We start from the raw sequence: 13,496 nt of genomic DNA, 5'->3' as shown, positions 1-13,496 counted from the left end.
TGTGCTAATAATGTTGGAAGCTATATGTTGAAATGCGTTATTGTAGATAAAATTAAACAAGTCATGAGAATATTAAAAAACAATATAATTGACCATTTGTTTTGTTATTCTTCTCTCTAATTCAGAAGTCAAGCAACAAAAATCAGCGTTATATTTTCAAAATTTTGACATTTTTTTGCCTTCCTCCTGTAAGGATTGTGTTAATTTTATTAACAGTTAAATTTTAAGTTAAAGTTCCTTTCCTGTCAAATTCTTAACTTCAACTTACTACTTCCGGCCAGAACGTAGTTTGGAATCTTGCTGAATATTTAATGAGGAGGAGCGGTATTTAAACCACGAAGTTACTTACTGAGTCAGAGAGAATCAGAGTTTCTGATTTACGCGCATCTACCTTTTTGGCCACTCTCTCTCTCAAAGCTGTTATTACGCTCTGATAGCTTCGGCTATACTTCTTTAGTTAATCTTAGTTTTAGTTTAATTCTTAGTCTTTTAAGTTCAAGTCCAAGTGCGGGCTTTGCTTGTACACTCCCAGGCGGAGTTTTGTTAAATATTATTGGAATAATAAAGGGTTAGTTACCCTTCTATCTTGTTGTTTCTTGCCACCGAACTCTAGCGATTATTCACTTATCAGTTCTTAGGTTCTTCACTTCCAACATTAACTTAGAATTCCAAAGTGAGGAACTCTACACTCCTTTAAAAATTGCCGATTTCCGCTCCGTCCTGAAGCTCCAATAACTACAGAATCTTCACTGTGATTTTATTCAAAAGTCTCGATTAGAACAGCTAGCTAAATTTAAAAATCCCATCTAAACAAGCTTTAAATAAATCAGCCCCTAAACATTTTGCTAGTCTTTTCATATCAGCTGAATTTCAGTTCTTTTTACGATCAATCGACTTCAGTATTTGCGTTTTTGCAGCTGAGGATGGTGGTTCGGAAAAACCATCGAAACAAGTCTTGTGAAAAGTTTGAAAATATAACGCTGATTTTTGTTGTTTGACTTCTGAATTAGTATTTGTTCGGCGTGTTATTGTGCCTTAATTCTTCTGTCTGTTGAGGTACTTGGTTTACAAAAGAAATTATATTCATTTTTCTCCGCTAGAAATATGGGACAGAAAATGCAAGATTTTAAAACCTAGTAAGGAAGGGACGGTTGTGAGTTGGCTAATAAACGAATGCTATAGATTAGCATTGAACTTTTTCAAAGTTCAGTATTCTCAGATAAAAAGATTAAGTGAAAGTTACAAACAAAGATTTCTAGATGAAAGTTTGGAACTTGAGGAACTAGTCGTTGGTTTACAGAAACAAGAGATGAGAAAACGTTACACAATTCGACAACAGGCAACCTGAAGTAAAGAATTTCCAGTTTTGTGGCTGTTATCAAAGATACTCAAAGATAATAAAGATTTTCACTCTTGCAAAATTTGGAATTCTCGGAAAATTTCCTCGTGAATCAAGATGAAAAACCTGAAGTGCCCGAGAATATCTTTTCATAAAGGATTGCTTCAAATGGCGAGAAAGTGGGTATAGCAGTCGCAAATTATTATGCAGAAGAATTTAAGATAAGACAGCTACGAAAATCGAAACCAATTAAATGAGAAACGTTTAAACTTTCCTATTAAATATTTAGAACAGAGCTCAGAATGAATTGCATATTACGAGCTCGTAAAAGCTGTTACAAATATTAAGATGATATATGGGCAGGAATCTTTAAGCGATCAAACTTCACCAAAAACAAAACACTTGATATTCCATGTGCTTGTTTCATGGGTTGATCTCTACAATACAAAGCTACGTGAATGCTATGTATTAGTTTTTTATATTTATACCGTACCACGAATTATCTGTACGACAAAATCAAGATGACAACGCGTTGCTTTCCATCACATTTTCGTTGAATCCTCAGGCTAATCTTTAGGCGGTTATTAATTTGTATTCGCGCGAGCGCGCGTGTGTGTGTGTGTTTGTTTGTTCAAGCAATAATGAACAGAAAAAAATCTAATTTAGCTTGAAGAAATCGTAAATTTTTCAAACCATTTACAATGAATTTGGCAAGTAATGAATCAGACAAACATTTTCAAATTAATTTATCTTATACAACAATAATGTTTCGTAAATTGTGTACTATATACTCTTTTGAAGAAAAAAAAATCGAAGCACCATGAAGGAAGTGGTTGTTTTTGATGAAATTCACTACTTGTAGAGCTCATACACAGATAATAAAATGATTAAAAAATCATACTACCTGTTACAATCACCATTTGAGTGTTCAAATTAGTAGTTGGTCGAACCGCCCCTGGCGGCAATATATGCTTGAATTCATCGAGGCAAGGATTGCTAGAAGTTCCTAATGTCATCCTGCGACACATTCTGCCAGGCATTCATCAGTTGTCTCTCCAGATCTGCGATATATTCGGGTGCCCAAATTTGGCGGCCTACCATGTCCAAGACATGCTCGATTGGTGAAAGATCTGGTGACCTTGCTGGCCAAGGAAGAGTATCAACCGCACGAAGACAGTCTAGAGATATATGAGTGGTATGTGGCCTGGCATTATCTTGTTGGAAAATGGCTCCAGGATGACGTACCATGAAGGGTAATGCAACCGGCCTTAAGATGGTATCAACATATCGTTGAGCTGTTAAAGATGTACGAAGGATGGCTAAAGACGACCTGCTGTCATAAGAAATAGCGCCCCACACCATCACACCAGGGGTTATGGCTACATGCCTTTGTAAAACAAAGGCTGATTGGAACAGCTGGCCCCATCCTCTCCAGACACAAATACGGTGATCATCTGCTTCAAGAGCGAAGCGGGATTCATCGAACACTATACGATACCAGTCTGTTGGCAGCCATGATAATCGGCTGCGACACCCCTCCAGACGACTCCTCCGATGTTGAGGTGTCAAAGACAAACGCCTTAGGCCTCTGTGAGGGTAACTGCGCCGTGAGATGAACAGATAAGCGCCGTGAGATGGTGGAAGGTACCACGGGAGGTACAGACCTGAGTGTAGTGCGTTGAATAATTGACAATGATACCGTTGGGACGGTTCGGGCCTGGCGAACACTCGCAATTGTGCCTCGCAATCTTGCCTCGCAATTGTGATCCTTGGCCTTCCAGAGCCTTCACTTCGCCGGCAATTTCCTTGTAACAACCCTTGCTGCCAACATCTTTGCACAGAACTGTCGATATGCAGCAGGTGGCGGCCTATTGCTTGGTGTGACCCCCAGCTTCCCGCAACCCTACGATGCGACCACGTTCGAAGTCGTTTAGTTGTCTGTAAGGTCTTCGATATTGTTGTAATGGCATCTTTTCAGTTGCTACTTTACGCAATTACAATAGCAGCAAGAAAAAAAGATAAATTTTCTGCCTCTGTGACTGGTTTTATACTTTGCGAATTGCGCAATAGAAATGCGCGCGATGATCGCAATTCCTGTTCATTTACCTTTAAACGTTGATCATTTGCCTGTTCGATCAAGATGTTTTTGCATACCAAATTTCGTCACCATCGCAAAAGTCCTTGGTGCTTCGAGTTTTTTCAAAAGATTGATAAATATTAATTTATAGTTTGTGTAAGCATACACCAACAATAACTTATGGTGAAACAGGATGTAGAAGACAGGTTTAGGAAAACTGGAGAAACATTTTTAAACTTTCGTGATAAATTGGTCACGACTGCTTGGCGAGCATCTCTATCGTGCTAGTATTCTTCAAACTGGCCACTTTGCAGCTTAAATTAAGAGATGGACAAGACCCACATCGGAAGGTGCCCGGTGCTGCTTGGAGCCTCTAAGGTGGAAAGGTATGGGAACGGTGTAGAGGCCAATTGATGATATATTGACTTTTTTATGTTGAATCTTCACATAAAAGTTCAGTTTCATTTGTGCAATGTTTGTCTTACTCTCTGCCACTGGAAATGAAGAAAAATTAAATTTATATAAACTGAGTAAAGAAACTCACAAGTATATTATAGAAAATAGAAAACCGATGTTTTATATAAAATATTTTCAAAATTTAAATTCAATTTGAACTTTGTTAAATATATATATATTCTTAAACATTCTATACACTCTTTCAATTCTGCTATTCTTTGCTTCATTATATTCAATTAACAAATGCTATTCTAATCTCCTGTCCTTTGCTTCTCCTGACCAACTCAACTCGAAATATATTTCGAATGTATGCAAATTAAATTGGTACTTAAAACGTTATAGCGGATGTCGAGCTATAAATGTAGAGGAATACGAGTAGTTATTGGCAAAGAAAGCCAGAATGCCTTAATTTCGCTTTTTAACGTACCTGCGTTCAGCCTGTAGTAGAATTAGAAGTGCGCCAAAGAACTAGCATTGCATAGAATCGGCAGCCCTTTTGCCGAGACAGGATCGACAAGGCAGCTCAAAAGCAATTCCAAACTCTATTGTTTCAAAATCGCATGTCATATCAGCCCAGTTTTAAAAATAGTTCTGATAATGGGACCTTTTGACGGAGATGCTAATGCAGTCCAGTGGGTCTCAGCCACCATTATCAGCAAACAAGTGAAAAGAGTGGTTCCTTTGACGTACCACCTGCGTTTGAGTAACGCGGGTTATTCTATTGTGTACTGCTGGGTGCCTGGACATGCTGGCATTAAAGGCAATGAACTCGCCGATATCGCAGCAAAATTTGCTGATATTACCTCAGAAAAGGATGTCCGTTTTACAGACATACGGAAATGCATCAGAACAAAGATCTTGTCTAGGTGGCAAGAACTCTTGTAATGCCAACTCTGAACAAATTAAGGCAGGTAAAACCCAATTTGGAGTATTGGGAGTCGAGAGGGAATCGAAAAGAGGATGTACTGTTGACTCGCCTACGAATTGGTCATTGCAGATTGACACATCAGTATCTCTTGGAAGGAGGTAATGAGCCTATTTGAGGCACTTGAAACGTTGCCGTTTCAGGCAATCAGATTTTAACTTACTGTCCTACTTTTAATCAGAAACGTGAATATTATTTTAACTCTACGAATGTTAACTTAACAGACCTCATTGGAAGAAACCCTCATATCAACCTCATAAGATTTTTAAAAGACATCTCTTTTTACCATATGATTTGAAGTTTTTTCCCCTTTATCCTGCTCTAACTGTTGCTAGAGCATTTCTCAATCATTTCTCCATATCTTCATCATCATTACAGGTTCATTTCAATAATTCATCTTATACAGTGTGTTTGTGCATATTGGATTTTATTCACCTTTCGTCTGGTGCAAACCTTCAAGATTTTGTGCCAATAAAGGTCAACCAACCAACCTACCTTTAACGTACATTTCAATACCCGGTTTGAGAAAATTATCTTTTTACTGGATATCATTGCGTTCGAATTCCTACTCTATTAACAATTATAATTTAATTGATACATAAAAAATGCAATTCGCGACTTTTAGTTCTACTTCAATTTTATTTCTTCCGAGAACTGCATTTAGTAGAGTTCAGTTAACACTTTGATTGGTATTTAAGTACTATTGCATTGTTTCTATTATTTAATTTCTGTTTTGCGATAAATTGCCAAAAACTGAATCTCAGTTCAGTGAGTTAGAAAATCATTAATATCGGTAACGGTTAGGAGTTTTTACTTACGTTTTAACCTGTCTTACGAAATATATGACGGGAAGAACGATTTAAAAATATAATAAAAAGCTGATTTTAAAAACTTAAAATAAAAAAAAGTTTTTTCCTCCATTATAGGACTATCTGATCTTCAGAAAATCGTTATCGTGCCTTCGAAGGAGGACTCTAAATTCAAAGATGTGAGCAAAATCCAGAACAGGTACGCTGTATTCGTACTTCTGAATTCCATATGATATTTTGTATCAGAAATGATTTTAAATTTGAAATATATGCAAAACATTTCATTTATATTCTCAGTCTAATTAAAATATGTTATAGATTTTGTAACGTTATAAAATGTTATTTTCAAATTTAACTATTTCCTAAATGTAAAATGGAAATATTTGGAAAAAAAGAAAAAAAAAAAAAAAAAAAAAAAACGAAAGATTGGCACAAAATGCTAATAATGATATGAACCCGAAGGCATTAGAAATGGAAGATAAATAGGTGATTCTGATAACACGTCATTGTGAAGTGAAATTAATAATTTTTTTTCAACTCAGTATTTAAAGTAAAGGAATTAATTATAAATTGTCTTAATATAGCTTTTAAATATTAAACTACGAATATAAGATGGCAGAGTTTTCCGGAGGGTATTTTGAAAGAATAAACATCGCCTTGTATTCGAACCAAGAACATGTTAACGGAATTCTACGTTGTTGCGACTAATCTCGCTTATCTGATATGAGAGCAAGCTCGCGAAATTCACCGTGGCAAAGGAGGCAAAATTGCATCTGTCTTTGGCAAGAGCCTTGGACAACTTACAGGTGACAGTACGACTTTGCTCAGTTCCGCCCCAGGTTTGAAGAAGAGCACTCTGGGAGGCGGACGGACCCGAGAATTTCCCAGCCTCTCTTCCCTTACAACCAACCTTTCGAGGGGACTTTCGATTCGCTGCATATTTTGAGTCCCCTATGCAGCATTACACATTTACAAACATCCTCACCTTCTTCGGGATTCGAACTCGGGCTCGGGCAACAGAATTCTGGGTAAAAACATTTACCTTGCATCCGAGTTACACGAGCTTTCTACGCAGAGTGAATTGACAAATGAATTTAAAAAATTTACCAGAATTTTTGCAAAACCTGCTTAAGACGATCAAACACGGTTGCAGAGGAGTTAGTAATTTGTGGAGATTTTGTCTTGAAAACTATTAGTGATGTTCTATCTGAATATCAGTGATGTTCAATATCGTTTTATAATTAGTTTCTTAAAACATTAGTTTAATTCAATGATGGTCGTCTTAGGGATGTGGCCGCCGTAAGAGGTTTCGCTGAGATGTACTACTTCTATATGTAAGAGCATGCATGCATGTTTGTATGAAATATATAGTACAATCATGTAAATAAATGTGTACAATCATGTACACATTTTGTAGTGTAAGAGTAATGTAATCTTAGTGCAGGCTGCTGTAAATTTCCTAAGCCATTATAAATAAAATAATTAAGTTGATGCTATTTTTTTTTAAGCTGTTTCTTAGAAGAGTTCCTGGAAATGGGTAAAGAGCCCGATGGCACTGTTCCGCCTTTAAAATTCGAGCAAGTCTCGTTCTCGCATCCTGTATTCATCAGTTATACATCCGGTACCTCGGGATTACCTAAGCCCTTAATCAGCTCATTCGGGGTGAGTAGAAAAAATTAATATTCATACCAAAATCAAACTTCTTTTCACAGCTTTCTCATTTATGACGCTTTAAGTCATCAAAATATAGTGAAGAATTTTCAAAACAACCTCTCACGGTGTTATATGAATTTGGTCTCATACAGAGGTGCCCGTCTTAGACAGTTATATTCAATAGCAATGGCTGTAGTGTAGTCACAAAATTATTAATAAAAATATGAACCCCTAGTGGCCAATCCGCTCAAACAACTGAAAGGCAATTTCAGATATTGTTATTTGAAGGTATGCACTCGAGATTGTGAAGATTTAAAACAATAGAGCAGCATCTTGCATCCATACAATATCGTGAACAACATTTCACTGCTGAAATTCTGGAAATACGTAATTCCACAGCATTGTTGCATACTGAACACTTATGATGAAACACGTTTTCATACCTGCGGAAATAACCACTTCAAGGAAGTACAAACCGAGAACAAATATGTTTGCGATGCCGCACCATACAGTCCCTTTAGCTTCGTGTAAAGGCACTGTTGTCACATCATGAAGATTTTCATTAGCCCAGTACAAAAAGTTCTTGGAGTTTACTTCCCACTTAAGGAGAAATACGTTTCATCCGTCCATAAATATCCACAACGGCCACCTGCTATCTTCTTCATAACTGATGAGGAAAAAGAAACGAAAAGTCGACACGTTGTTGCTTGTCTTCAGAATAGTGCTCCAACGCCAAAGTCTCGAGTTGAGCCATTCTTGACACCGCATTCCTAGACACTTGTGTAACCAACATCATGTGTGCCACCGATCAACTGAACCTCTAAGACATACTGCTAGGATTTCTTGTAAGACTCTATACATATTGTTGTCAAAGTGAAAATCCATATTTAGTCCCTGAAACATGTTTCAGGAAGAATGTACAAAGCAGTGTAACTCCCCTTTTTTACTTCGTTTTTAACGTAAGGTTACGTTCCTCCATAATGGACTGAGAAGAAAGCGAAAATTAGGACGTTGTTTAAGGTGGGCGCGAATGCTTACATCTTCAAAACTAGAAATGTTACAATTAATCTAAATACATCATTAGATAGATGAAAAAACACATAAGCAAATATAAAAAAAATTAAATTGTACAAAGGGTATACGCATATTAACGCCTCAAAAATACCAAAACTTTGGTGATGAAAAACCTCCGTGCTCGTGCACGGCCGCGTGTGAGTGGCAAGATCTTACTGGTAGACAGTCATTGTATTCGGGTGGTATTTGCTGTATTTTACTTTATTTCGTCAAGTGGCAAGATCGTCTGGTAGACTGTCGCCCGTAGACGGTCAGTGTGTTCGAGTATTTTTTGCTGTATGTTATTTTATTTTGCCAAAAATAATTAATAAAGACTTCGAAAAAAGGAAAAATTAAGGCGATCAAAGCAAAGAGAAGCAGAATAAAATAAAGGATACGACAATGTGCAACAAACAAAAGAAAGAAATGTTTGTTAAACGAATATAATAAACGATACTATGAGAAAGGTGTATCAACTTCGTATAACACAATAACACCTTGGGTTGTCGTGTAACACAGTATCACCTTGGGTATTCAATCTTGGATTGTGGCTTGTGGATACATTCGGTGAAAAGATTTAAGATGATTTCAGAGAAGATTTAATAGAATGATTTCAGAGAAGATGTTTGCAGTTATATTCCTAAAATGTAAAATAGCAAATGTTAAATTTAATTATAACAATAGAAACATCTGTATCTACAGTAAACTCTTCATTGACCAACAAAGACTTTTTAAATTATGTATCTTATTTATTATGTATCATCGAACAATTTTGTATAGGGTCATTTTGAATGAATAGATATAATAAATAAAAGATAAAATATATATGTATGCAAAACCTTTTGTTTTATTTGTTCTCTAACATTCTCGCACTTTCATTCGTAATACTACGCATTAAACACCAACGGCTCTTTAAAGTGAAAGAGAGAGCCTGCCGTCAGTTTTTTTTTAATAAACTTTCAGCGCAGCAAGGGATGCTCTGGACAGTTAATGTGCTAGAACTGTACCAATTTTGCCGATGTGATGGTGCCGTACACACTTTTATTGTGTTGTGCTGCTTGTCTCCAGGTTGCAAAAACTGGACGCACTGGAATTGGTAAGGAAAGATCCGCAAAACAGAGAGCAAAAGCTTCAGGACTGGAGTTTTCGGTACATCCAGACTCAGGGTGACACATCTTTAGTATGCAATGCATCTTGTATTGTATTCTAATTGTAATTGTATTATATGCTTTCGAAACAACTTCAACAGTAACACATGGTTGTCCGGGGATCGCGTAACAAAACCGCACATTGAGTTGATCAATGTTAAACGAATTTCGCGTACTGCGCATGCCCAAATGAGAATTTGGCGGAGTTACGACTTTGGCGCAATTTTAAAAGAAAATAAATACCAAGGAGCAATTTTAAAAGAAGATAACCTCCTTGATAAATACGGTATATGGTTGATATTGTGTTATCTTGGGCGCAAACAATTCGAGGTTTTGAAACGTATCAGGTTGTAAGCTGCTTCATTACTTGGAGTGTATATGTCGATTGTAAACTACCCAAATTTTCTTTAAAAAAGGATTACAAAACAAGAAACAATCCAAGATATATTAGCTGATTATACTTCTGAGGAATAAAAATAATTGAATATTTACCATGCTTTCCATTCATATATACTTTAACAAATTAAGGATTAAATCTAGTTTAAATTACTGAATTAAAGGTCAAATAAATTATTGTAAGTAAATGAAATGGACTGTTGCAATTGTAAAGAGTCGATAAGACCTACATGACGAACAGGCTTATGTAGGGTTGCTTATGCTTAGTCGCCAGTATTTTCTCTTTCGTCAGCGGTACACCACTGAGCATGCGCAGTAAGCGAAATTCGTTAACATTGATCAACTCAATGTGCGGTTTGCCATTAAGCGTCCGGATCGCGGTCTATCAGATGTTCCTTCAGTTTCATCAGAAACATTTTTTGGAACTTCAAGCTCGTCTTAAGGTAAACTCGCACTGCTCCGGGAGCGTTTTCCCCCGTTCAGATAAAACCGCTTTATCAATTCACCTCTTTGTTACCCTCTAAGTGCCGTCTTCTTCACACGTTCGAACATGTGACTTAAGAAACAATTTTTCCACTCTGATTATTAAAGGTTTTCTGCAAGCAGTGTTTTTGACATAGTGTTCTGCGATTGGTTCTTCTACTGTCTCTCCCTGTGAAGTATGCAAACTGCGTCAATGCACCTCTTCTCTGTGTTGTCATTTGTCCTTTACAATATTCTTCTTTGTTTTAAGTGGGCAACTTTCGTCATGCGTGCTTCTTTTCAACTACATTTATGGTTTCCTAATGAGTTGATTAGTTTACGCAGGAAAAACGTGGGTGTTGCATTTAGAAAATCTCGAAATTTTTTCACTTGCTATAACTGTAATCGTGAGGGTTCAAATGTTTTAAACCATCACAATCTCGAGCGCTTATCTTCAAATAACATTATCTGAAATTACATTCCGATTGGTGGAGCGGATAGGGCGCTAGGAGTTCATACATCGGGGAAGTCTTTTTTATGACCTCCCTGTATTGATATTCTAAGAAATACTGGCCACTTTGGGAAGTGGTTCATAGGCAAGATAATGACCATGCAGAGATAAGCTATTGCTCTACGGAAGGTGATGGTTATGTAAATTTTCATTGTGTTTCTAAATAATTGCATTAAAGTGTATAAATAGATTAGGTTACCATAAAATGTTCTCATTTAATAAAATTAATTAATAAATTAATTGTCGTTTAAGATAAGAAAATAACATTTATCTTTAAATGTTTAACCACATATAAGAGTTTCTGGAATTTTAAAGTCATATATCTTATTTTATTTTAATAGATAAAACTTGTTTATAATGTATACAATGATAGATATGTTCAGACATTTTATTTAAAATAATTTTAATTGTTTTATGGACGAATAACACTAGCTAAAAATAAAATTACATTATTTTGTCGTTATATGTGCAATGAACTAAAGATATCACTTTAAGATAATTATAAACACGTATTAAAATAATAACTTGATAATGACGTGATTCTGGTCCACCAGCGGCCGAGCGGTAAAATAGTTAAACACTAGTAGTTCGATCTAAGGTTCAAATTCCGGCGAAGAGCTGGCTGTATGGGTGTTTTCGTGGTTTTTCTCCTGCCCAGTTTCCCTTAGAGAGTTTTGCCATGAAGGCAGTCCTCCTTTTAGGCAAATTACTCTCGACTGTTTTGCAGCCAATCAAATAAACCAAACAATTCTGGTATTATCGTTTATCTTATCAAGTTAACAGTTTTTCAGCAACATATTGTGGAAATTTATTTCTTTTAGTTTATTGCATAGGTATTATTATATAACGCACGGGGAGGACTGATGTTTCTGAAACTTATTTATTTAGCTCTTCATTTACTTATCTGTTTATCATAAACTTATCTATTTACCTTAATATAACATCGATTAAAATGTGTTAAATGTCATGCTTTGGTTCGGCTGAAATTTTTTAACAAATTAGAGCTATTCAATGAAAAACACCTTCACATGAAAAATATTAAAGAGGAAAAATATTGTAATATTTAGGCTTTTAAGGTCTCAGAGATCGCACAACGATAGATTGTTTATGAAACAAACGGCAATGATAACATTGCTACGTTATCATTTGCAAAATCTCAGTTTTATTTTATATTTGGCTGTAACAGATTTCATACTTGGAAAAGAGGATGTTTGTTACTTTATGTGTAACTTCATTTCAAATCCTTTTTAAGTTACCTTGCAGAGTATGTCAAATGATTAATTTGTTGACTATCATAATGAATTTATTTTATCTTATGCGTAAACGGAGTTTAAATCAGGTAGTTAGAGAGTTAAATTGTGTTGATTTAGAATAAACAGTGAAAAGAGTATTTTTTTTTGTATTTTGAGCTATCCGTAAAAGATTTCATATTACTTCGTAAAACAGTCAAATATTCTATTGAATCCATCGATGAAAACTTTCTTTTTTTTTTTTTTTTTTTTTTTATCGAACGGCGGCTACTTGCTTGTTTTTCAGCATTGGCCAAATTCTAAGAGAGAAAATTGTGGCCATTTTATTATGAAGGCACTTAACAGGCGACCACTATTACCTCCTATGAGATGACAGACAATTTACATTCGGGATTCGAACCCAAGCCTTCAGTATCGCAGTCAGCTCCCTTAACCACTATATCGTCTGCGCGGTTTGATGAAAACTACTTCTTTCAATTTCTGAAACTGTCATTTTATACCCATACTCGTCTACCGACGGGTAAAACTGCGGAACACTGCTGTAGTTCGGTTGGAAGTTTGAATCCAGCGAACGGGCTGGCTGCATGGGCATTTTCGTGATTTTCCCGAGGTGTAGCGTGTATACGAACCAGATTTCCTTAGAAAATGCTCCACGAAGGCATCCCTTATCTTAGTAGATCTTATCTTGTATCTTTATTAAAGACTTTTTTTATTTCATTTTACTGTATTTCTTTTCCTTCTGACCTTATTGTGACAGCTGTAGCTTATGAGATAACATGTTTTCTTCAATAGAATGCTTTGTTATCTAGAATTCTATTATTATTTTAATATCTTATTTGGAAACTTAAGATCCCAATCAGATTATGTTTCTGTTACGCGGGACTTGACGTCGAAAGGGACAATTCTCAGAACCCGCACATTTCCAGGAAACCCACTTAGCTAGGCTACCATTTTCACTTACTACAAAGATTGAACGCCAAACACTAATTGATTATCGCTCAGATTGGGATCACGTGAGGCTTTAGAAGCAGAACTTTCGTCTGATTGATTGGTCTCTATCCGGGACTGAGGTCCAGCCAAGGTATTTTCGGTGAGGTTTGAAAAAAATCCCTCGTAGCCGCTACATCGTTTCCGTAGCTAGGCGGGACTTCATTCCAGCGGAGCTCTTTTTTCTAAGAATCCCCCCAGTCCTCTTTCTAAGAAACCAGCACTACCAGAATCTCGTTCTCAGAAAAGTCCCGTCTAGCAGGGACTGTCGCCAGATGTGATAACCTCTTAAGTCTCTTGAATCTGGCTGATAATGATTGTTAAGGCAGAAGTGATCTGGCAACCACGATGGGAGAAAACGACAACGTGGTTAGCTAGCGGCCATTATTAGTGTGCTTGATTGCGTGCTGAGAGGTGCACCTATGCGATG

General features: G+C 36.4%; 1 protein-coding gene across 3 annotated transcripts in view; it reads left to right on the top strand.

Annotated features, from left to right (window-relative positions):
* The window catches only part of LOC118201024 (acetoacetyl-CoA synthetase-like), a 113,713-nt gene that overhangs the window by 44,979 nt on the left and 55,238 nt on the right, over positions 1 to 13,496 (top strand). For all 3 annotated transcript variants that reach the window (XM_085825854.1, XM_085825853.1, XM_085825855.1), the window contains 2 exons: positions 5,724 to 5,805; positions 7,115 to 7,268. In XM_085825854.1, coding sequence (XP_085681980.1) covers positions 5,724 to 5,805; positions 7,115 to 7,268 — 236 coding nt within the window. The remainder of the gene's footprint in view (positions 1 to 5,723; positions 5,806 to 7,114; positions 7,269 to 13,496) is intronic.

The sequence above is a fragment of the Stegodyphus dumicola genome, chromosome 10 (genome assembly GCF_044657685.1).
Source record: "Stegodyphus dumicola isolate Sdum_Otavi_A_Nest chromosome 10, ASM4465768v1".
NCBI lineage: Eukaryota > Metazoa > Arthropoda > Arachnida > Araneae > Eresidae > Stegodyphus > Stegodyphus dumicola.
This window is presented reverse-complemented; position numbering and strand designations above follow the sequence as displayed.